At 36.5% G+C, this 23,893-nt stretch overlaps 3 protein-coding genes across 6 annotated transcripts in view; 1 reads left to right on the top strand and 2 right to left on the bottom strand.

Moving 5' to 3' along the window:
• Window positions 1-1,236: 1,236 nt before the first annotated feature.
• LOC133842435 (trans-1,2-dihydrobenzene-1,2-diol dehydrogenase-like) lies at window positions 1,237-4,094 on the bottom strand. The gene is made up of 5 exons (XM_062275520.1): window positions 3,943-4,094; window positions 2,638-2,861; window positions 2,288-2,579; window positions 1,739-1,985; window positions 1,237-1,558 (listed from the first exon to the last, which is right to left on the bottom strand). Exons 2-5 carry the CDS (start codon window positions 2,846-2,848, stop codon window positions 1,298-1,300), a joined length of 1,011 nt encoding a protein of 336 aa, XP_062131504.1. The 5' UTR covers window positions 2,849-2,861; window positions 3,943-4,094; the 3' UTR covers window positions 1,237-1,297.
• A 259-nt stretch (window positions 4,095-4,353) lies between these two features.
• On the bottom strand, window positions 4,354-22,668 carry LOC133842396 (uncharacterized). 3 transcript variants are annotated; one of them, XM_062275477.1, is made up of 9 exons: window positions 22,512-22,668; window positions 10,827-12,071; window positions 10,470-10,687; window positions 10,185-10,337; window positions 9,670-9,799; window positions 6,760-6,966; window positions 6,015-6,435; window positions 5,769-5,931; window positions 4,354-5,709 (listed from the first exon to the last, which is right to left on the bottom strand). In XM_062275477.1, the coding sequence occupies exons 2-9, from the start codon at window positions 11,983-11,985 to the stop codon at window positions 5,242-5,244; spliced, it is 2,919 nt and encodes a 972-aa protein (XP_062131461.1). In that variant the 5' UTR covers window positions 11,986-12,071; window positions 22,512-22,668; the 3' UTR covers window positions 4,354-5,241. The 3 variants fall into 3 exon arrangements, with proteins under 3 accessions (XP_062131461.1, XP_062131469.1, XP_062131454.1); XM_062275485.1 differs by having other exon boundaries at window positions 22,508-22,658; XM_062275470.1 differs by lacking the exon at window positions 22,512-22,668 and adding an exon at window positions 18,123-18,892.
• LOC133842352 (mucin-2) overlaps window positions 4,510-23,893 on the top strand; it is a 29,198-nt gene continuing 9,814 nt past the window's right edge. The window contains exon 1 of one of the 2 annotated variants that reach the window (XM_062275416.1): window positions 4,510-4,919. In XM_062275416.1, coding sequence (XP_062131400.1) covers window positions 4,688-4,919 — 232 coding nt within the window. In that variant the 5' untranslated portion in view covers window positions 4,510-4,687. The remainder of the gene's footprint in view (window positions 4,920-23,893) is intronic. The other variant, XM_062275408.1, reaches the window with a different exon arrangement.

Genomic DNA, 23,893 nt, shown 5'->3' with positions numbered 1-23,893 from the left:
ATAATTATAATAATAACTGGGTGTTTATTTTGATAATTTATTGATTCGTCATAGAAGTCATTTACTTGCCCCCAATTGAAACCCATCTGATCTTATCTCTGGGACATCTCTTATAAATCGTCAATTGATTTGGATTTGGAGTACTAAAGTTTATTTCAATGACACTAAATGTAAAAGCTGGCGTATAGTAAAGTTTTCGTTAAAGTAAAAGTAAAAGAAACAATATGGAAGATATATTTTTTATACCCGCTACACATAGGGTAGAAGGGTATTATAACTTTGTGCCGGCAGGAAATGTATGTAACAGGTAGAAGGAGGCATCTCCGACCCTATAAAGTATATATATTCTTGATCAGCGTCAACAGCAGAGACGATCTAGCTATGTCAGCCTCTGTGTCTGTCCGTCCGGCCGTATGAAACACTGGATCGCAGAGACTATAAGAGATAGAGCTATAATTTTTTTTCGACAGCATTTTTTATGTTTGCACGCAGATCAAGTTTGTTTTAAATTTTTGTCACGCCCACTTCCGCCCCCGCAAATCAAACAAATCGAATAACAAACGTAATTTTAAAGCTAGAGTTGCGAATTTTGGTGCAAACAATAATTACTATAGTAGTTATGATTCCTGTAAATTTAATTGCGATCAGATAAAAATTGTGGAAGTTATTAAAGAAATACTTTTGATTGAGCAAAAACGCCTACTTACTAGGGGTCTTAGTTGATATACCAAACATACCATTTGGTATATTTTTAGTGTTTTTAATACTTTCGTTATATTTTCAAATTAATACCGCAATATTTTGCCTTTATTAAAAATGGGTAGCGGGTATCTCACAGTCGAGCACACTCGACTGTAACTTTCTTACTTGTTTTTTATTAATCGAATCTTCTTCATGGCTGAAAATATAAATATTTGATCAAATCTTTTAAAGAAACAATATCAACAATAATTTGTATAATATTCAAATAAACAGATTTGTAATAAATTTCTATATCGTATAAAATAATAGAAAATGAAAGGAATTATTCATTTATTTATTCCTTTTCTGAGTTCTTAATTGATAGTAACTTGTCCCCTAAAATGAAACAAGTTCATCTTATCGTTGGGAAAGCTCTAATAAATCTTGAATTGATTTGGATTTGAAGTACTGCACTTTATCTCGATGATGCCACCTAAATAAATGTGAAATAATTTCCGACGAAATAAAATACTCAAAGTTAAGAAGTAATGTTAAAAAATATACAGATTTTTAATAGATTTCTTTATGGTTTATAATAGTTATTAAATACAAATATTTATTCCTCATCGTACTTGTTGAGCACACCGACCTGTCGGCGAATGGTGTCCTCGATCTGAGCGAAGAGCAAACTGTCGGCATAGCTGACATTCTTGTTCTCCACATCGCCGGCAAGAATGGATTGACGCACTGCCTCGGCCTCGTAGCGCATGGCCTCGGAGTTGGCATAGTTGGTGGTATGCTTGCCCTTGGGTGGCAGCCACTCCTTCTCCTTGCCATCGATGTCGATCAGTTTGTTGGGCGTCCAGAAGTCAACCAGCTAAATAACAGATGAAGCAAAGAACGTGTTAATGGATAACGGAGCGAGGTGATAAGCTGATAACCAGCTGCTACGTCATGCCCGAACATGAGCACGAGCTAAGAACGTGAACAGCAGCAGTTATCAGTTATCAGTTGGCCTGAAAAATGTGCCAACTCATTGAGTTTGTTTGCGCCTTACCGTCACTTGTCCTTTGGTGCCCTTGATCACGGCCAAATTGTCCAGTTTCTCCTTGGAGGAGACGCGTAGGCGTGCCGTGCGTCCACCACTGTAAGTGAGTGTGGCACTGACGTCATCATCAATGCCCTCGGAATTGGTGGTGCCGCTCGATTCGATCTTTTGTGGTGCCTCTTGGAAGGCCCATTGTGCTGCCTGAATGGTGTAGATGCCCAGATCGTAGACGACACCTCCTCCCAACTCACGTTTCCTGCAAGTAAAAAAGGGATTCAGTAAGTAAAAGATAACTCGATAATAACTCAGTTCTAGATATTATAACAAAGATTTTCCTATTATTTAACCAAGCAATTCGGTTTAGCTAACATGCTCAGTGACTCTTCCACTTCAATTAACAGAACTTCTAACCTTAACATTATAGTCACTGTTACCTGTTATGAAATTTTGGTATTTAAATAGACAGACAGACCGACAGACATTCCAATAGGAATTCCATAAGAAACTTGGTGTACCCCACCTGGTATACTTAATATAATATATCATCCCACTACTTACTGCAGACGATCCACATTTTCCAAGGGGAAGCCAAAGTTGACAACGACCTCCTTGATTTCACCGAGTGAACCAGCTTGGATGAGCTGGCGCACATGCTGGTATGATGGGAAGAAACGCGACCACACGGCCTCCATGAAGAAGCGTTTGTTGGCCTTGGCGGCGGCCAGGATACCCTGGACCTGCTTCTGGTTCATGGCCAGTGGCTTCTCGCAGAGCACATGCTTGCCAGCGTTCAGCATCAGCAGCGACACCTCATAATGCTGGGGATTCAGCACGCCAATGTAAACCACATCTAAAAATTAAGTAATCCTAAGTGAGCTGATCAACTTCAAGCTGTGAGTATAACTTACCCACATCCTTGCTCTTGGCCAGCTCTTCGTAGCTGCCAAGGGCTGTGGGGATTTCATGCTTCTTTGCAAACGCTGCAGCACGAGCCTGGTCACGAGCGGCCACAGCGACAACCTTGTGATCGCTGGCTGGGAGAGTGCTCAAGGCAATAACGAAATCCTCGCTGATCTTGCCAGCTGATGCGATGCCCCAACGGATGAGTTTGCCCGACATGGTGAACGTTTAGCTAGAGAATGAATACTTCGTTTAGTTGCATTCTTCGTTAAATATCAAAATGGGGGCGTCTTATCAGTAAGAGAGCGCGAGAGAGAGAGATAGTGAGAGAAGCAGCCAAAGGAGCCGTTGAGTTTTATTGCGGGCACGATAGGGGGCGCTACTCCAAGTTATCAGCGAGAGAGACAAGCTTGATTGGGGGCACGATAGGGGGCGCCACTCCATGTGATAAGGCAGCATAGCAGGTAAGCAGAGCACTTCATTGTTTATCACAATGCCCTTTGTAAAGGGTATTTGATGAACAACTTTAATATATTGCTACATCATCAAAGTTAATAATATTAATTGCAGTCAATCGGAGAGCAAATCAAAATATACATCGAATTTCACAATGTTATTGAAGCTGACCTTCTGCTGTGGAAAATGGCTTTAGTGAGTTAGGCAGCGTTAATTGTATTAACAAGTAATTTAAATTAAATGTTGTATTTTTTGTAGTATCTATTATAAAATTTGTATATGAATTTGACCAGTTTCAATATTTGATCCCTTTACTCAAACTTCTATTATTATTATTATTATTTAAAAATTTATATTTTTAAAATTGTGTTAGATATTGTATTTTTAGCTTTAAAATGCTTATCGCAAGCTTTATCTTGCTACGAGCCCCTCCTATAAACCAGGAAATATTAAAATTCCGATTACAGACGCACACAACCCATTTGTACATTACTAACATACACACACTTACATACATATATGTTAGCGTCATTGTTATTCTGTTAATGTCTAATACACTTTACATATGTACGACAACTTTGCAGTGATGTATAAGCAACAGGTGCAAACGTAATTCTAGTTTATTTTATTGCAAATTCCACTTCACTATATTAAAATCAATATTTTCTATTTATGGTCTTTATATACAAATAGTTTTAGATGTCCTATAGTGATTATTCAAATATAGCTTACGTTACCAAACACAAAAATTATTATATGACCTTGAGTTGTCTAACTGCCGGCCATTTTTAGAATTACAAAATTATCATTGAAGCTACTTGCTTTTTGAACAACTATCAATTTATACAAGAACTTACCGTGTTGTACTACACCGGTATAAAGTAAAATTAGAAGTGCGAGCTAAATTTACGAAAAACTTTCCACTGGGTTGAGTTTTGTTTGCTGCTGTTCGCTCAGCTGTCACACATTTAGAACAAAACAAAAATAGTATACACTGTACATTAACAGCGCTTTGACAGTGGCGCCAATATTGATATACCGAAATATATGAACTACGATTAACTCTAGTAAGATGTTTTATTTTCATGTTTTTAACAAAATCTAGAAAACATCGTTACTTTTAAAAAAGTGCGAAGCCGAAAATCAACTAACGGAATTTAAGTGGCTTGTGGTTGAAAAAATACCGAAAAGCATATTTTTATCTGTTGTTTTACATTCGAAAAACTGCTGATTGAAAAGAGCAAATTAGCAACGAAATATAATAATAATATATGTAATATATATTTAATTTTATTAAATTTTCATATTATTATTAAGTATATTGAAAGCTGTTCTTTGAATAAACCATTCTGGTATTTTTGCCATTCACGTGTGTGCCCAACAATGATTGTTATTCCTCCCTGGCGGCTGCTGTGCTCTCAATGGAGCCCTGGTAGAGCTTACTGTGCGCGTTGCAAGTAAATTTTAACTGTCTTTTTATTTTCTAAAGCATTTGCTTCCATCTGTGAGCTCGATTCAGCGTTTGTACTGTTTAGCACATAAGCATTGCGCAACAAACGCGGCTTGTGTGAAGGTAACACAGTGATATCGCGTTTTGTAAACATGTCTGAACGTTCCAAAGGTGACGTGTCGTCGTTGTTGTCGTCGTCGTCGCGCGTCAACAACAATGCAGCAGGTCGTGTTGTTAAAAATCCATTGCTAAGCGCATCCGTGACGGGTCTCAGTTTTGACGACTTTCCCAATAAGCCGCTCCTGCTGCCAGCAGCGCCGCCAGTGGTGCATGCACCGCCCCCGCAACCCACAAACGCTCTCATCGCTGGCATTCTCAATCGCGGTAAGTGTGTCAAGTCAGCAGAGAGACAGGGAGAAAGAGCAAACGAGACACTCAACAACAGAGAGTAAATAGTGTGCAAGAGTGACAGAGAGAGCGAGAGAAATGTGGAGTGACCATCTGCAAGTACATTGGTCACTTGTTGCATCTCTACTGCTGATAAGCTGTTAACTACTTTCTGGTATTTTTCTGTTGATACTTGATGGTATTTTTTACATTTTTATGTTCACCTGTTGCTACTTGTTGTTTTGGTATTTTTATTGTTCAAATTTAAAAATTTGAAAGTTTGTTTTTGTTAGTTCTTGGCAAAATTCATAAAATTAAACTATTCCATGCTGCGTGTGGAATGCGAACGATATGTAGGCAGCTCAAGCGATACCTTGCGACGCTTGCAACACCAAATAATGCTCCACACCAGCAAGACAATCAGCAGCAGCAATAAAATGCAACCTAGACAAATTGCTGCTATCGCCGCTTCGGTCAAAACAATATCTCTCACATCGATATTAATGCTACGTTGATTTCCTGCCGCATCAAAAGCGGTGATGGCAACTTTGGGTTCACAACACGATGCCATATAGGTGGCTTTTAGTGGCTCTGTGGTGCCGGCGGTATAATAATTCCGATAGAATAAACCATCCGCTGGCGTTGTCTGCAAGCGCAATATGCCCGATTGCCAATCTTGTGCCGTGATGTCCAGAGTCCAGAAACGATCACCACAGCTTTGGGCGTCATTGGTCACATAGTCGCAACGATTGCCAAACTCCCAGGACAGCGATGGTCCAGTTGAATCCTATAAGATGCAGCCAAATGTTTGAAGAAATAGAAACTATTGGAATTGTATTGACTGACCTGCGCATCAATACTGCTGATGACCTTCAGACTAACCGCCATGGTTGCCGTTTCACGGCCATAGCTGGTGAACGTGATGCGATCCGTGGTGCCCGCCGCAGTTCCCGTGGGCACCAGCACTTGGAGACGCACGGTGGCAGTTGCGCCAGCGCCCAAATTGAAGCTAGAAGTAGAATCAATCAATTTACAAAGTTCTTGGTGGTGACTGACTGAATCTAATCTTCCCCCACTTTTTACACCACTCACCTCGTTGGACTGAGCTGCACTAGAAAACGTCGCTCGTCGGTTACCTGCACCGTTTGATAGACGCGTTCGCTGCGCATGTTTGTCACCTCATAAAGCAGCGTCGCCATTTGTCCCGCTGTCACCAGTAGCTGTGATTGGGTATTCAATTCGATTTTGGTGCCACAACGTTGCAACAACATTGCACTCAAGCTGGCGCGCTGTGGTTCGCCCGTAGCTGCCGCAAATTGTGTCTGATTGAGACTCGTAACGAGTTCCGTTTCCGAAAATGTTTCCACTTCACTTTTGGGTGCAACATCAATTTCATTCTCCAGTTTCTCGCGAGTCTCGGGAAACTTTAATTTGGCCATGCGTGCCTGGGAAGACCATTTGGCATGGCTCTCGCTTTGGGAGTAATAGCTATCGATGCGCTTAATGATATCACCTGCCAAAGTAAAAAAAACCCGTTAACCGATTTAAAAAAATAACAATTTTAGTTGATAATGTCTCTCGCTAACAGAAGTAATTAACATAATAGTCGCAGGCTCAATAACAGTCCTGTTAAAATTAGAACCCTTCTCTCCCTGCTGTGGTTAGCGGGTATTCAAAAAAGAAAGGAGGATGGCGTCAGCAATCAAATTAAGCTTGAGATGACGACGCCCTCAAGGTTGATACGGTTATCAGCAGCAAGTTGTTATCACCAATGTGTGAGATGCTGATACACCATCATATAATTAAAAACAACGCTCAGTTGCTTCACATAACTTACCCAGAAAAACATCAGCTTTACGTTCGGCGCGCACAAAAACATTGTATTTGTTATTGCTCAATTCGGGCGTCAGTTGCAGCTTGATTATTGCCGCTTTGCGCAGCTTATTGAGCGGTACGTAGGCATCCAGTTCATTTGTATTATTGTTATTGCCATTTCGTGTATCATTTGTGGACTTGAATTTCACTAGTTTCTTTAAATTGATATCTACAAAAAAATATACAATATATTTTGGTGAAAACAAGAGTTAACAGGTGTTGTTTTTTTGCCATTCACAGTGCCCGTGTGCACAGCTGTGTGCGCATGGAGCTGCCAGACCGCTACATTCAAGAAGCTCGCAATAATTTGCCAGCCAATTAACTAAAGTGCGCAACTAACTTAAAGTACGGCCAGTTTCAATGCTTAACTATTTGTGCAAGTAAAAATTCCAACTGCTTTAGTAATTTATTAATTTTGCAAAAAAATTTAAAGGCGAACGCAGTCATTTTACTAGCTGGCAGCTCTATCGTCGTTGTGTATGTTATGCAGTCAGCTGCTCAGTTGTACGCGCGTGTGTGAATGTGTGTGTATGTTATTATTGTTGCTGTTGTTGTGCAAGGAAAACACTTCTGCAAAAATAAAATACACAACTTGACGACATCACCAAAAAAAATAATAAAAAACCAAAACATTTGTTTCGCGTTGTGAAATTACATTTAAAACAATTAGCTGACTAAAGTGTTTAATGTGAGCTCACAGCAAATAAATTTCAATATTAATTCGTGTGTCGCATCAGTTTTGACGGTTTTGGTCGATTTCATTTAGTCAGGCCACTTTTGTTGAACTTGGCCATGGCAATGGACAACTACTAAATGCAAATAAATGTGTATGTATTAGTGTATCTCTATATGTATGTAATGGACTCTATTGCTGCACTGCAAAATTTGGCAATTATTTAAACAAATATAATGTTTGCCACATGGGCAAAAGTGTGTCTGTGTAAATGTGTTTGTTTGTGATTCATTAGTGTTTCTTATGTGCGCTAATGGTTTTATATTTAGGTTTTATTAACTAACTGCGATGCGTTGCAATGTTTTCGGTATTGCGGCAGGTTAAGCGACTTCAATTGATTTGTACAAAAAACAGCGGCAATGTTTGCTCTGCTTGTGTATATGTTTGTGGGAGTGCGTGTTTTCGTCGAGTTAGGCTATCGCGCTCTCTCTCACTCTCACCCTTATCAATGGGAAACTTCGTCAAGTTTTGCGTGTTGTTCGCATTTTGTTTGTTAGCAGAAAAACATATGCAGGGTTTATTGTTGCAATATATTATAGCAATAATTACCACGCTAAAATAAATACAATGTTGCCTTGCTGTCTAATATAGCAATAAATAAAAGCGAGCATTTCCAATTGGCATAGAATCTAATGAGGTTGTCGTGATAAGCAGCTGACCGTTGACTCCTATAGAAAATCTCAGCTCAGCCAAGAAATTCACAAATTTATTTAAAATGTTTTGTGTGTAAAGATGCATATTGTTTAAGTTAAGTGAGGAGCGACAATACTTTCGTAATATAGCTAAAATAAACAATTGCAAATGCTCCAATTAGAACAATTTGATACGGTTTCCAACTGGAAGCTCTGCTATGCTAAAATCCTTGATTCATTGATATTTTGACATTTTATGAATGCGCAATGTATTTACAAAGTGCACTGACTCATGGGCCAGTAATATTGCAATAATAATACATTGAAATTGAACAATTGACAGTGTGCCAATTAGAAAGCTTTTGTGATAAGCTGCTGGCTGGTCCGAGTCCAATTGGAATCTCAGCTCAGCCAAGCGGAATTCTTGACTCATACAATGCGAATTATTGTGTCTGGCCATTTAATCTATTTGTCTGAACTTTGAACACTGCACGACGTGGACTTGCGTTGGGAGTGATTAATGCTCCGATCCGGCTATGAGACTAATTTTGATAGCAATTATTAGTTAATGAGTACTGTTTGTACTCACTGGGTTAGAAAGCAGTTAACAATTTGTGCTCGTGTTAGAAATAAGTGAAGAAATACAATTTAAAAATAAATACTTACGCGCAAAGGACGATAAACATAAAAGGACAATCAAAAAAAGTGCAGAAGAAAATAAGAGTTGTGCGACCAAACTACAATTTTGTAAAGTCCCAAAAAAGGTTGTTTGTTATTTATTTTTGTTGTTTGTTTCTTGTTTTTATTGTAGACCCTTAAAGCTAAACATTTATTATTTTTATTTTGTGTGTGTGTGTAAAACATTAAACATATATATAGTATAGTATCGCTGTAAGGTAAATTAATATATTGTATTTGAAGAAATTCATTTTGTACTACAAGTTAAAATGTTAGGCTAGCGTTTTGGTTAAGGAAAAGCGTTTGGGGAAAGTGTGGGAAAAATTTGGCGAAATGTCATTTAGCTTATTGCTTTTGACTATATACATAAAAGAGGATTAGTTAAAACGATCGCGGGAAACTTAAGGCTAAGCACATATAAATACAAGTACAGTTGACTCTTGAGACATTTGACAACACTGGATAGTAAAGTGAAGAGAGTAGAGGGGAAGAGTGTGGATGGAGTTAAATTATTATACATACATACGTAATTGATATATAGTAAAGTTAGCTACACAGAAAAACGACTTAAATCGATTGCTAAGCCTAATGTGACCGTGCCACACAAAACATTGAAGATCCCGTTTTAAATTGTTGAAACCCGTACACGCTGAACGCTCTTTTGCAACACTCTAACCGGAAGTAGTGTGTAAAACAACCCTGCTCTTGATTTAAAAGCTACTTCAACAGCTTAATTGGTTAGAGTGAAATAGCTGATATTGTAATGTGTATTTTGTGTGTGTGTGTGTGTGTTTAGTGTGTGTCAGTGTTGGTTAACGCTTGAACTAACCGCCATTGGGCGTTGCCAGTGTTGCACGTCGCATGTCGGCATCGATGCGCACATGCAAACTGGATAGCGTAGTATCCACGGGCAGGTCCAACTCCTGGGAGCCCTGATACTCATCCGACACGAGTGTTAACTGCAAAATAAAGTTGGGAGGAAATTAGAGAAGTTAAACGATTACTTATTGTTGCTTGTGGAATGTGTTTCCTTTCTAACAACAACAACAACAACAACTACAACATTTGCCCTTCACTTTTCTTTCCATAACCTAGTTTTGCACAAAGATGCAACATCATCAACAGCGGCAACAACAACAAAGTCGTGCTCTTGAGCACCTGCCTGAAAGGTAATCCAAGCTGATATTTTGCGTCTCACTTGGCTGCTTGGGCAACACTCGATGTTGTTGTCGTCACTTTCAATTTCAACACTTGGCTTGCTTGCTTGCCGAGCTTTTAATTACACCAATTACAATTGCGAACGCTTTTGTTTTTTTTGTTTTTCTTCTGTTTTGTTTTGTTTACCGTATTGCCCGCTATGTGCTGTCCATGTTCGGTGCTCACAATGTGTATGATTTCGCCGCCTGAGCGAATGGCCACCTCGCCCAATATGCCGCCCACAGCCTCCTCGGTTTCGTTCTCGCTAGCGCAGCGTTCGCCATACCACAGCATAAACAACTGCAAAATGCAAAAAGGGCAAAAACAAGTACGTTAGAGCGAGACAAACAGTGTGTGCCGTGGCTAGGCTAAGCTGGGCTTCGTTTACTGCTGGCGCAAAAAGCTCTCTCAAAAGCTCTTGTTAGTACTCACGCGTATGCGTTTCTTGAGCAACGTGATGGCTGTGTCCTGCACCATTTCGGTGTGTGGCGGTATCACAGCTGTCGATAGGAATATGGCACTGTCGTAGGGCACAAGTTCGGCGGCCTGCAGCACGCCCACAAACGCATTGCCGCCCTCGTGTTCCTTGGTGCTGTTCAAGCCCGCAATAAATTCGCGTGTGTTATTAAAGCTGAAAGCTGATGGCATGCCTGCAAAGATAGAATTGTTTATCGATTACTATCGATACGCTTTGTGGAGTAACTAAACTGAATTTTGTATTAAGCTGTTAACTTGGACAAACAATTAAATGTGGTGCATTAAGTAGATAATTTTAATTGCTTTGCTCACCCGATGCATTCAGTGTGACCAGCACAATTTTGATGTTGATATTTTTGTCCTGCAACGCATCGATGTACAGTCGCTTGGCCTGTTCCAGCGACGCAGCCGAGGGATCCACAATGACGGCGAGCGGCATGCGAATGTACACATCTTTGATGTAGTTGCGCAACTGATCCGCTGGCAACAGTTCCGGCTTGGCCAGGTGAATATGCTTCGATTGCTTGCGAGGCGCCGGCGTTGTTGTTGTGGTTGTTGTCGTAGATGTTGTGCTTGTCGTTGTAGTTGAAGTTGTTGTTGTTGGGGCGGCAGGTGCAACAACGGTGGGAAGTGGCGCATAATTGGGTGTCAAAGTGGGCCAACCAATGAACCCGCCAAATCTCGACTGCAACACGGGCATCGGAGGCGATTCTGTTGTGCTGATTCTCGGTGTTGTGGCCGCCACTTGATCCAGCTGCTGCTCATCATAGTAGTATTCATCGGAGCTGGGCTTGAAGGACTTCGCTTTGTTGGCCGTTGGCAGCTGTTGCATGTGCGCCTGCGGCTGTTGAGGTTCATCGTGATACATGATTTCTTCTTCTTCCTCGTGCTGCACGGGCTGCGTTTGCTGCTCCACTGGCTGTTCCGCCTGGACGTCCTGCATATAGTCCTGGGGATACCTTTCCGCCTTGGCCTTGCGCACATACTCGGGCACTGTGGTTGTGGTTGCCACGGGTTGTTCCTCTTGTGGCTGCTCCTCATCGTAGTAGTATTCTTGCGATTGCTTCCCAGGCTTCTTTTGCACTTTGGTTTCCTGCTTCTGTGTGGGCGCATCGTCCATAACCTCGGCGGCAGTGTTCTCATCTCGCTCTGTGGATGCTGGCGCCTCGGTGGCAAGTGGTGCAAGTGGTGCAAGTGGCTTCTCGGTGGTTGCATCGGGCAGCGCATTGTCCGTTTGATTGGACTGCAGCGAGTTGTCCTCAGCCTCGAGGCTGTTGCGTTGCTCCTCGTCTTCGACTGCCGCCTCCTGTTGCACAGGATCGTAGATGTCATCGCCTCCGTCTCCGCCTCCGCCACCTGCGCTCACATCTCCACCACTGTAATCCTCATCCTTGGCCTCCACTTGTGGCTGCAGCAGCGTTGCCAGCAACAGCAACTGTGCGAGCAGCCAAAGATTCGTTCGGAGTATCATTGAAATGGAATCTGTTTGTGCTCGTCTTCTGCTTCTTCTTCCTCTTTTCTTCTCTTCTAGTGCCTTCTCGCTTGCTCCACTCGAATCTGCAAATGAAAAAAAAACAATTCAACAATAAATCAAACAGTTTTTGAAAGCAAACCAATGAGAGTTTTTGATTGATTGACTCTCTTTCAGTTGACGCAATTATCAGCTATTATTGTTACTATTATTATTATTTTTATTATATTGTATTATGAGTCTGGTTGTCGTTATTATGATTTTTGTTTTTGTTACAATTATTACGCTCAAATTGCCGTTATTTTCATAAGTAGTTTCGGACACTTTCGCAATGCGAAAAAGTGAAATGTGTGTTTACAATTATTTGATTATTCTGCTATTAAAAACATTTTCAATAATTACCGATAATGGGGCCCTCAACAACCACAAAAAAAAAGAGAAGAACAGGCTTTTATATATAGGAGAAGTTTAAATACACTTTCTGCAAAATCGAATGTAAAATTAATATTTTTAGAAATTATTTTGTTGTCTATTCATTAGCTAAGATTTCAGCCAGTTTTTGAACAGAATGTTTTTTCTTTAATTGTTCTAAACAATAATAATTAATCATCTGTCAAAGAGTTTATTTAATTACTTTTTGAAAATCTCACTGCCAAAGCAAATATTTTTAAACAATTTGCTGCTAAATTTCAAATACCAAAGTTAAAAATTAATGACCGCACTTAATGACAGTTTATTAATCAATTTGAAAGCACAAATTGTGGGAATTTTCGTCACATGTTAATGAAGAACAAAAATTAAAAAAAAAAAAACTTTAAATTAATATACCAAAAAAAGCAAACACCATTAAAAGTGATTGAGAAGCTTTCTTTACTGCTTTCTTTTTGTTAATCTCTTGTTTGGAGTTAACAGGGTATCTTGATAATCATCAATTCAGCACTGTGCTATTATTATTGAAAGCTAATTATGTGGGAAAAAAATGCGCTTACCACGCTCGAAACTTGATGAACTGCAAGACAAATAGTTGACAAAAGTCATGTTCATAGGCATGACTCAATGTAAAACATGAGCAGCGAACGAGCGTTAAATACATAAACAAAACAAAGTATGAAATTAAAAATAAAACATGTACAAAAATGTTGTATAGGCACAAATTGAGTTGGTGAAAAGTTTTCATTGCAAAAACTACAAAAAACAAAAACAAAAATGAAGCGAATGAAACGTTGATAATAAATTTGCTAACTTTGCAGCTAAAGCAAACGAAAAACCCCTCAATAAATCAAGTAGCGCATTAGAAACATGTATAAATGGATTGTAGAAAAAAAAACTAAAATAAACAAATCAACGATATGGTCAAGGTTTTCGGCAGTTTTTTTTTTTTTTATTTTATTTTAGTTTTTTTTTTAGTAGTAGTTTTAGTTGTTGACGAAACCTGCTGCAGCTGAGAAAAACGAAGAGCAGGCGGCTGCTTTTGAGCCGTTGACATTAGCAAATGACCAAAGCGTGAGACGCACAAAATGCAGCAATAACAACAGCAACACCAACAACAACAACACCAACAACAACAACAACAACAACAACGACGCAGACAACTCTAACCAACAACTCTGACAACTTCTTTATGAAGACCAATGTGTGTTTATAGTTTTGTTAGGCCCCTAAAAAAAGCCAAGCCATAGCCATAATAATAATAATAATAATAACTAAGTAAAGTCGATGCCTGCGCTTGATTAAAGTCGTCAATTTGATGGTGTTATACCCTGTAAAGTTTGGCGAAGAATGGGAGGGAAATTTAACTAAATAATGCATATAAGGAAACTAAGAAAAATATGTTGAACTTTTGAGAGAGAAAAGAGAATGACTTTTTCATAAGAATATATCAAATTTCCATCAAATTTATTGGATATTTTATATATAATAAATTGTATGAAAGTTTTATTTATACTTAATAATTAGTTAGTCATTCTCTTGGCAAAAAACTTTCATAAAATATAATAAATTTTATTTAGTCAATTTTTCCTAACTTGCTTCTAACATTTTCACAATGTTTAAAGAGGCATAAAATGCATTAAAGAGTTATATTTAATCAGTCAAGATCATTTTCGTAATCCTCTTATAATTCACAATCTTTATAAACTGTGTTTCTATCATAGGCAATGTAAGTGCAATTTAAATTATGTGAAACTAATATAGATTAATTAAAAAAAAATGCGATGATAAGAGAAACTAAGATTGAAAAGAAAGTAAGGAACAAGAAATCGATTAATTAACGTCCAATAGCTATTGAATAGATTGAATAGATGAAAATCTAAAAACATATGTTGATCTTTTGAGAATGAGAAGAGAATGATATTTTAATTACTTATATACCCAGTGCGAATATTTTAAAACTCGATTAAGCTTTATACTAGAAATCTCTTTTATATAACGATATCTTGATAATCGTATAATCTCTTCTAGGAGAACAAGGTATTTGCTAGTCGAGCAGTCTTCGTTTGTCATTCTCACTTAAGGTTTTTTTTTGCCCTCGCATTTCCAATGTTGTTTCACTCAATTTGCTCAACTTTTAACATTTAATTAACTGAATGCAATTAGCACTTTGATTGCGCGTCATTTCAGCACCAATACAAAGATACTAGTTACCTTTTGTATATATATTTATTACTTTTATTTATTTTTATTATTATTTTATGAATGCATTTTGCGTTTATTGGTTTGACTTGAGTTGGATGGCGTCTTGTTTGAATAACAAATTAGCAACAAATCAATTTGAATGATTGATTTCTTGGCTCTTCAGTTGTTGTTAAATTTGTTGTTGCTTTGTTTTTTTTTTCTTTTCTTTTTTGTCTCGTGATGTGTGTGCAACAACGTGGTCAACTGCTCCTCCTTCAAACAGTTGCCATTAATTAAACACATGCAAAAAAAAAAAGACAACAGCAATCAAATCCAAATGTATAATAAATTAATTCACGCCGAAAAAAAAAACACTGAAACGTTAAGCCGCTTTTTTTTTCTTGACGCAGACAACAACATGTGGAAATAAATTAAGTTAAAATATTCTGCGTTCGTTTTTCTCGTTTTTTCTTTTGGTTTTGGTTTTGGTTGGCAGCTGCTGCTTCTCTTTTATTTTGGTGTTCGAATTCGAATTCGAATACGAAAATTGATTTGTACATTTTGGAGGCGTTGCAAGGTCAATGCGCATATCGTGTAGCAGCCGGTTCGACAGAAAATTGTGAAGATCGACTCTGAGAGAGGCCGCCACTTGGCATAGAATTCACCCTGACATCAAACGCTCCACTTGAATCGAAGCTCAAAGAGTCTTCAAAGAGAGATAAACTTTGCTTTGAATGAAACTCAGTGAAATGCAGTTCTGCTTTCAATTGACACGTATTAAGTTGATATGCTATCGATTTGTTGTTTTTATCGAATATTCATTCATAAACACTCATAAATCATTCGTAAAACATTCCTCAACGTTTGCACGTAATGAGATAATCTATGTGGACTACAGGTTTCCGTCACTCCAGATGATTAACAGACTCCACTTAGCTCATACTATATATACTACATACATAATATAACATATTGTTGATATTTATTTTTAAAGGTGTTCGAAGTCAAGTCCGTTTCGTTGAAGCGTGAAATCAGTTGATCACATTGCTAATTGTCGGTCATGCAACTCATTTTGACACTTGTAATCAATTTTATGGCCACAAAATAATTATAATAATCGCCCGTCAATTGGATACAACTAAACAGGCTTACATAAGCAAAAAGGCTGCATTTTTAAACAGCTCCTTTACTCGATATTAAACGTTGGAGAAAATTCAATTCGTTGTGGTAATTCCGATAATTAAGAGAACAGTCATGTTGTGACAACGCTTCACAATTAGAAAAGCGAATTATGAATTCATTTATTTAGTTATTCAAAATAACAATTCAAAAACTCACAAACGAATTTTGAATTGGAAATATCAATTTTGTTTGCACTCTAGTATATTTTGCAAATACTACTATACAAATATACCAAATATAGCCTTTGGTATATTTGTAGTGCTTTTGAGGTATTACTGTTACTTTTGTAGTATTTTTAAATAATCAGTTTGTTTCTTTTCTTATTGCACTCTGGTATATTTTGTATATAGTACTCGACAAATATACTAAATATAGCCTTTGATATATTTGTAGTTGTTTTGCGGCATATTCATTTTTTAAATATTTTTTAATAATCATTTTGTTTGCTTTTTAATGCACTGTAGTATATTTTGCATATAGTACTATACAAATATACAAAATATAACCTTTGGTATATTTGTAGTAATTTTGGGTGTATATTAATTTGGTAATTTATAATACCGCACTGTTTGCTTTCATTCATTTTATTATTGTCTTTTCTCTATATTCTAAAGTAATGTCAAAATTTAAGAACATTTCACAATTAGAATGAAGAAAGTTAATAAATAAATGATAAATGCGTAATATTATGCTATTCAATCCTTACATGTTCGTTTTTTATATTATATATATGATAATTATATTTGTATATATATTTTATTTGATTTATTTCTTTGAATTTAATGTGTTTTCCGGAGAAGTGTAACAGTTTGTTGTTTAATTAAAAGAACGCTGTAAAAGTCTTTAATTTGCCAAGATAATTCCCATAAGATAAAGCGCATAACGAGTAATTAATTGAGACTCGCAGTTTGTGTACCAACTGATTGTTATCTAAGTCTTAAGTGATCTGAGACAAAGCGCTTAATGGAATAACTTTCAAAATGCTTACGTGCCATATTAGCAGAGGCCAGACAAACACACAGATGGCAAATCTTGGAATATTTTCATAATTGTGAAATGAAACGTGCTCTCGTCTTAATCAAACAATCGCAACAACATCATTGCGAGATCTTAAATCGCTGACATCAATCAGAGAGAACTCAATATATCACTTTTCGATGGTCGAGTTGACGTGAGATTGTTAATTCTGTGAGTACACAAACTGTGAGCGCAGAACAAACTGAAAGTGAGCAAACACTCGAAGCAGTGTTGTCAGTAATTTGTTAATTTGTTTATTATTCTTTATAGGCAATTTATTTTTAATTAAAAAAAAGACAGAGAGAAGAGGGAGATGGGAGAAGGGAGCAACGTCAACAGCAGGTTCATCAATCAGCAAACGGCAGCTGATATTTGAAATTCTATAAACAAATTAGAAACGCGCTGCCATTTGCAATTCTACGAGTTCCCAGCACCCAAGCGGGGGTGTGAGGGGTGGCGAACGGTGAGGGGGAGGGAAGTGATCAGGGGGTCCACTATATAACTCACACGGCGCGTAAGCATTTGAGATATGCGCTATGATTTTTTATATCACTTGCCTGACGCTTTTTTTATGGCCCGACAAATTAATGAAAAATAATTGCAAAAATTATAAATTCAAATTGCGTTTTTGCGCACTTTTGTTGTTATTAAATACCCTATGTCTGCTGCAGGTGGAATGGGAAGTAGAATGAACTTTAAATGTTGTATGCAAATTGAACAATTTGAAAGAGACTTTATGCCAATTAATCAGTGCAAAGTTGTTGAGTTGATTTGTTTCGCATTCTAAAGTTCAAGCTAGTTATAGGGTATTTGGGAGTCTATCACACTCGTTGCGTATTAAAATTGCCTCCATTTGAAACGCAAACACAACACAAAATTGCAATTTACAATACAACTCAGAAATGCACTGAAATTTGCGGCAGTTGTGTTTTGTGTGTTCTACAGACTTCTCTCTCTCTTTTTCTCTCTGAAAACCCTTCAGATTAAACCCACGCGCCGTTGACTCATTGTTGTTGTTGCTGTTGTTATTGTTATTGTTGTTGGCTGACATTGAAATGGCAGCAATTTTGTAAATGATTTATTTGGCTTTGGCTTATCGATGTGCCTCATTTGTTTATATTATTTACGACTTTTGATTTATATATTATGCATATTTTATTGTGATTTGTTTTCTATGTTTATTTTTCGTATTTGATTTTCGTTGTGACTTTTGGCATTTTGAGCACACACCAACAAACAAACAAAAAACACACCAAAAACAAAACAAAAAAAAAGAAGAATTCTTCTTTTTTTCGTTGCTCTCTCGCATTTCTTATACCACTTGCCTCGGTGACTTTGGTTTGTGCTTCTTATGTTGGCGACTTCTTGTTGACGTGGCTGGCTTTGCGGCCTGGCAAAAACTGAACGTTTGTGTTTTATTGTATATATTGCATATATTAGCAATAAATGGCGAGTATTATAAATAATTAAGTTTTTGAAAGTGTGGATAGTTGGTTGTTGGGAGCGCGAATCAGACGGTTTAGAGACGCTTAGAGACGGCCAGACGTTTGTCTGGCAAACAAATGACTTAGGCAACGAACTTGTTTTTGCGGCCGCACTTTTTTTTTTCTTCTCATATATTCATTCATATATGTATATAAAAAATGTACATATACGTATATTATTTTTCATATATATCTGTGTATATAAATTGAATTGAAATGATAATGTAAAAACGATTGCACTTTATTTATGCTTTTTGCGCACTTCTTTGCATTGTTTATGAATCTCGACTCGACGGTTACGGTTATGCAAAGCAACACTGAGAGCAGCAGCAACAGCAGCAGCAGCGACAACAGCGAAAGAAACAACGACAACAATTTAACAACAAAAATTTAATCACTTGCACTTTGTGCAGTCTTTTTGTTTGTTTTTGTATTTTACCAGCTGCTGTTGTTGTATTGATTAACCCGTTTAAATGTTCACTTCTCTGTTGTTGTTGTTGTTTTAGTTCATTTAACAGCGACACACACGTTGCGTGTTGTTGTGTACTGTGGTTGAGCTGTGTGTGTTCATCAACACTTGCGGCCGCGACAACGTCTCAAATGAAACTGAAAGCAGAAACAGAAACCGCGACCAACCATCAACCGAAACCAACTCAGTTCAGCTCAATTTTTAACTTGACTCAACTTCAACAGTTCGCTCTGCTCTGCTCAGCTCAGCTCTGCTCACCTGAGCTCAACTCAGCTGAGTCGTTGCGACGCGACGCGACGTCAGTCAGCTTCGTTTCAGTTGCGTTCGCTCTGTTTAGTTTGGAATCTTAAGAGCGTGATGCTGATAAAGTGCCAACGTGCTGGCCCCCAAATCTCAACTAGGCGCCATGTGCATACATTATGCGTGTGTGCTTAGCTTCGATTTAGTACGTATTGGCATTCTCAATCTATTAGAAAGTGCTCAACTTATAGATACCCAGTGACAGCATCTCAGGTAACTCAGCAATTCAGTGCTCAATTCTTTTGAAATATGAGGGAAACCAAATTTGTGCGCTCAAAGTTATGCAGAGTCTGCAAGTGACGTAACCCAGATTACTTTATTATTTACAACGTCATAAATATTACATGTACTCGTAATAGATAGTTAGACATGATAGCGTATGCTAATGTTTTCATAATTGTAGCAATTATGTGGCAACTAATTCAAGCATTTATTGCGAAATTGTTGTAATATTTATAACGCATATTATTTGATGTATTAATGTTTTAAAGACAATTTTTATAAAATAAATATTATGTTAAAGAAACGTTAGGAAAATAAATAAATTTCATACTCAAAAAATTGAGTATATTATTCGATAACTATATTTATATATATATTTATGACTGAAGAAACATCTTCAAGAATCATTCCAATTATTATTTGATTGAAAATTAAAGTATTGCATTAATTTCAATGAATTTTTTTACTATTGAAGTATTGAATCAATTTAAATATGAATTTTCTTTCAGAAATTATACCAAACAATAATAAATTGAATATTAAAGTATTGCATTAATAAAAATGCATTCAATTTTCTTCAGAAATCGTACTAAAAATAATAAATTGAATATTGAACTATTAATTTAAATTCCATTTCCTTCAGAAATTATTCTGAAAAATTTAAATGTAATGTGGAAGTATTCTTTTCACAATTCGATATAAAAATATAATAATAGATTAAACATCGAAATTATGAATTAATTCCAACTGTGCAATAAAATATAAATTCTACTTATTGTGTCTAAACACTGCTGCTATAACTTTTATACTAATCTCCTATTATCTCCTTAACTTCAACATTTATTCTTTTAAACAGAATCTAAATCAACTAATACTATCACTTTTCTTTCAACGTTTCCACTATTTTTTTGTGTTTTTTTCTACTATTATTTCTACTTCCAAATCAACTTGCATATTTACTACTTCGTAAACGACTTCTTCTACTACCCCAAAACAACTTTTGCGTTATTCGACACTACTAAACTAAATTTATTGCCCCGATTGCTTTATTTTATTACTACAGTCATTTTTGGAAGTTCTTTGCACGTTGACCTTTTTATTTGTTGTTGTGACTAAGCCAGCGATCAAAACAGAAAACAAAATCAAGCAATATAAATAATGCTCATCTGGCGTCATCAAAATTCATGCCGAAATCATAATGCAAGGCGAACTGAGGTCTGTCACTTCTCTCTCTCCATTCGCATAAATATATACAAATATATATACATATAACATATATGTACATATAGGAGGAAGTTCGTCTACCCAAAGTCGCCAAAATGGAGCGTGTAGCGAATTTAATATTGTTGCCCAGGTCTGGTCGGGCTGCCTCATAAAACCTCATAAACATGCCCGATGCCATCGATTAGCCTATCAATAAAACAAAAAAAGACACTAACAAAACAATACGAACTAAAACTTAATATAAATAAAATTAAAAAACAAAAAACAAAAAAAAAAAGACATGCGGAACTGCTTGACATAAAAAGCGACTTGAAAGTTTCTTCAAGTTTTTTTTTAGACAAATGAATCTTATTTGTGTTCTTTTTGGTCACTTGATTGATTTTTCGTTTGCTGTTCTTTCTCTCATTTTTCACTCTTGGAACATTTTCGCTGCAATTTAAATTGCATTTGCGTCTTGTTAATTGTTGTGTTGGCGTCTCAAGGTTTATTCAATGTTGTTAAAATGCTTTGCGTTAGCAAAACTCAGGCGAGACATTTTTATAAGTTATTTGTATTCTGTTTTTTTTTTTTTTTTTTTTTTACAAATTTCACGAGACATTTTGTTGTGCAGTTCCAACAAAAAAGGCAACACAACATTTTATTTCGCATACCCTGTGCAATTCAGTTGACTGCAAAAAAAAGGTGTAATAAATTGCTTAGAGTGTGTAGCAGGTAAAAATTTAATGAGCAGCTAATATTCAGGTTGAAATTGTCTAGAATGTGTAGTTTTAATATTTTGTAATTAAAATGATTAATACAAATGTTTCTTAGAAATGTATTTTTATTACAAATTATTTGTATAATAAATAAATTCGTCATACTCAAAAGTTTTAGCATAAGAGACAATGAAATACAGTTTTCAAAACGAATAAATGTTTTCTGTCTGCTTAAATATGGCATAAAACAAGTACTGACACTTTATGCAACAAAATAAAAATGCATTCTTAAGTCAGGGTATCATCTAGTCGTTCAGTTTTCTAATGTTGCTTTTGGTAAGCCTTTTATTTTGTGTTTGTGCGCTCTTTGAATGAAGTTGTCGCTGATTTAATGACAGCCACAAATGTGTCTCTGTCTCATCTGCTTTTTGGACAAACAGTTGTTGTCCGTTGTTGATTGTTTGTCTAAATTGTCTTTTCCACATAAAAATCGTGTGCGTTATGACCTACGTGCGTTGTTCGGTGCTTCCTCAAATGCGGTTCAGCTTTGGAACTGTGGTTCGTTGAATTTTTAATTGCAAAATATACTTTTTTTATCATAATGTTTTTGTTTTTTGCTTGTAATGTATTTATGACACATTTTAGACCTATTTCAGCTTAAGGACTCGTGTTTTGTTGCAAGAGAAATTTGACAAGTTGTGGCAAAAGTAAAAAGTTAAAAAGATTGCAAAGAGTTGAAAGAGTTTCCAAGGAATATCATATCCAGGGTATAGAGAATTCGGCACCCAAACGTAGCCTGTTCTCCTCCTTCTTTTTTTTTTTGCGTACTGTTTTCGAGCTTATATAATGTATATTTTGAATTTAAGCTCTGAAATTTCACGCTCTATTATTCATTTTGTTGTTGCCGTTTATTTCTCCGTACTTTATGTAAATTTTGCAAACTTTCAATAAACTTATTTATTGCACATTTTGCGTTGAGAATTTATGCGGCTCACGCAATTTTCATGCATTTCGCGCTTTCGTTATAATTATGCAATTAATTTGCTTGTTTTTTTTTTCCTTTTGATGATTGTTATCGTTTTGTTATTGTTTTCATTTTGATTTTGCACAATTCGTTGCTTGTTTCTGGACATGAAAAACCCAAAGCAAAAAAAAGTGGGGAGTATTATTTTATTTGCAATCGAGACGTGTCTTGCGAGAGTATAAATCTGTTTTGAATACACACTCACAACTCACAACACTCACACTTAAACACTCACTTAGAGGGTTCAATTCGCGCTTAATTCGAAAAAGTGCTAATCAATTGAAAAAGTTACCAACTTGTTGCGTTTTATTTTGTTTTGTTTGCGGCCAATAAACGAAATGCGGTTTACCACTTCAAACTGGTGCAAGTCCGTGCAAGTCACGATTATATATGTATATATAACTATATGCTGTATATCCGGTTAAATATATCCTGTCGTGTGGGTGTACGCACTTATGATCAACGAACAACTGAAACAAAGTTCCCCCATTGCATGCCCTTTTTGTACAATTTTTGTGGCTTATGAATTGTTTCAATATTTGTCAATTGGTTGCAAACGGACGTTTAGACAATGCGTTTTTATGGTGCACAAACATTGGGCGCACCTTCAGCTGACACAGTATTATGACAACTGATACTACGATAAGATTAGCAACTATATAGTATAGTAATATAGTTGCTTAGCGCTTGTTCATCAGAATCTACATTGGAATTACCGTTCGCTTTAAATGCGTCACAAGGCCATTTGTGGGAGTGAACACTTGGCTATTCCTCCATTTCCATTTCCATCTCTATCTCTTTCTACATTTCGCGCTGTCTTTGTTTCATTCCCTATCTCTGAGATGAGCTCACTTAATTAGCATTTGCTGGAATTACCGAGCTGACAGTGCGAGAGGACTTTGAGTAAATGAAGCCCTCAAATTCAGCATTTCACTTGAACTCGCTGCTACCTGAGTTCGTTGTCTAAGTCTTTTGTTTTGCCTTGCCCTACGTTGATTACTTTTCGGGTGTGCAGAATATTTCACCGGGTTTAGCTGAATGAATGTGTTTGCGGCAGATAGCAAAAAGAATGTGCTAGATTTTTGGAAAAGTTATTTTGGAATCGTGCGATGAGAATTTAGAGATTCTTAACAATTAATATTACAAACAATGTATCCAACATTGCAACTATTTATAGCAATTTTATGACTAAATGAGAATTTCTTTTCGTATTTCGTATACCATTAAAATCTTAGCTGGATTTCATAATTTAAGTATTTATAGGCATTGAGACTCTGGCACCTTATCAATTAGCTTTTATTGGTAACTTAAAATTCTCTTTCTTTGAAGAAGGCTTTAAGCAACTTATCAATTAAATATTTTATTATAAATAGGCAACTTATCAATTAAAAATTCTTTAATAAATAGCCAATTTTTTAATTAAATATTTTATTATAAATAGTCAACTTATCAACTTAATATTATCAGTTTATTCCGGCTATTATCTAAGTATTATTCGCAAGGTCTTAGCTCAACATCGCTCAAGTAAATGTCAAATTGCCAATCACATGTTGGAGTTTAATTTAATATGATGAGAATGTTAGTCAGTTAGTGCGAATCCGGTTAATAAAATAATAATAATAATAATATTTAATTAATGCCATAAGAATTAAGCTATAAACCGAATTAAAAGTTAGTG

This window comes from Drosophila sulfurigaster, chromosome 2L, assembly GCF_023558435.1.
Source record: "Drosophila sulfurigaster albostrigata strain 15112-1811.04 chromosome 2L, ASM2355843v2, whole genome shotgun sequence".
Taxonomy (NCBI): domain Eukaryota; kingdom Metazoa; phylum Arthropoda; class Insecta; order Diptera; family Drosophilidae; genus Drosophila; species Drosophila sulfurigaster.
This window is presented reverse-complemented; position numbering and strand designations above follow the sequence as displayed.

Excerpts from the sequence above, each read along its gene's own strand:
- LOC133842435 (XM_062275520.1), bottom strand. The coding sequence starts at position 2,848 with ATGTCGGGCAAACTCATCCGTTGGGGCATCGCATCAGCTGGCAAGATC. Across the intron at positions 2,580-2,637 it reads GGCCAAGAGCAAGGATGTGG|ATGTGGTTTACATTGGCGTG; the intron begins GTAAGTTATACT and ends CTTAATTTTTAG. Across the intron at positions 1,986-2,287 it reads GAAAATGTGGATCGTCTGCA|GAAACGTGAGTTGGGAGGAG; the intron begins GTAAGTAGTGGG and ends TTTTACTTGCAG.
- LOC133842396 (XM_062275477.1), bottom strand. The coding sequence starts at position 11,985 with ATGATACTCCGAACGAATCTTTGGCTGCTCGCACAGTTGCTGTTGCTG. Across the intron at positions 10,688-10,826 it reads GGTCACACTGAATGCATCGG|GCATGCCATCAGCTTTCAGC; the intron begins GTGAGCAAAGCA and ends CTATCTTTGCAG. Across the intron at positions 9,800-10,184 it reads AGCACATAGCGGGCAATACG|TTAACACTCGTGTCGGATGA; the intron begins GTAAACAAAACA and ends TTTATTTTGCAG.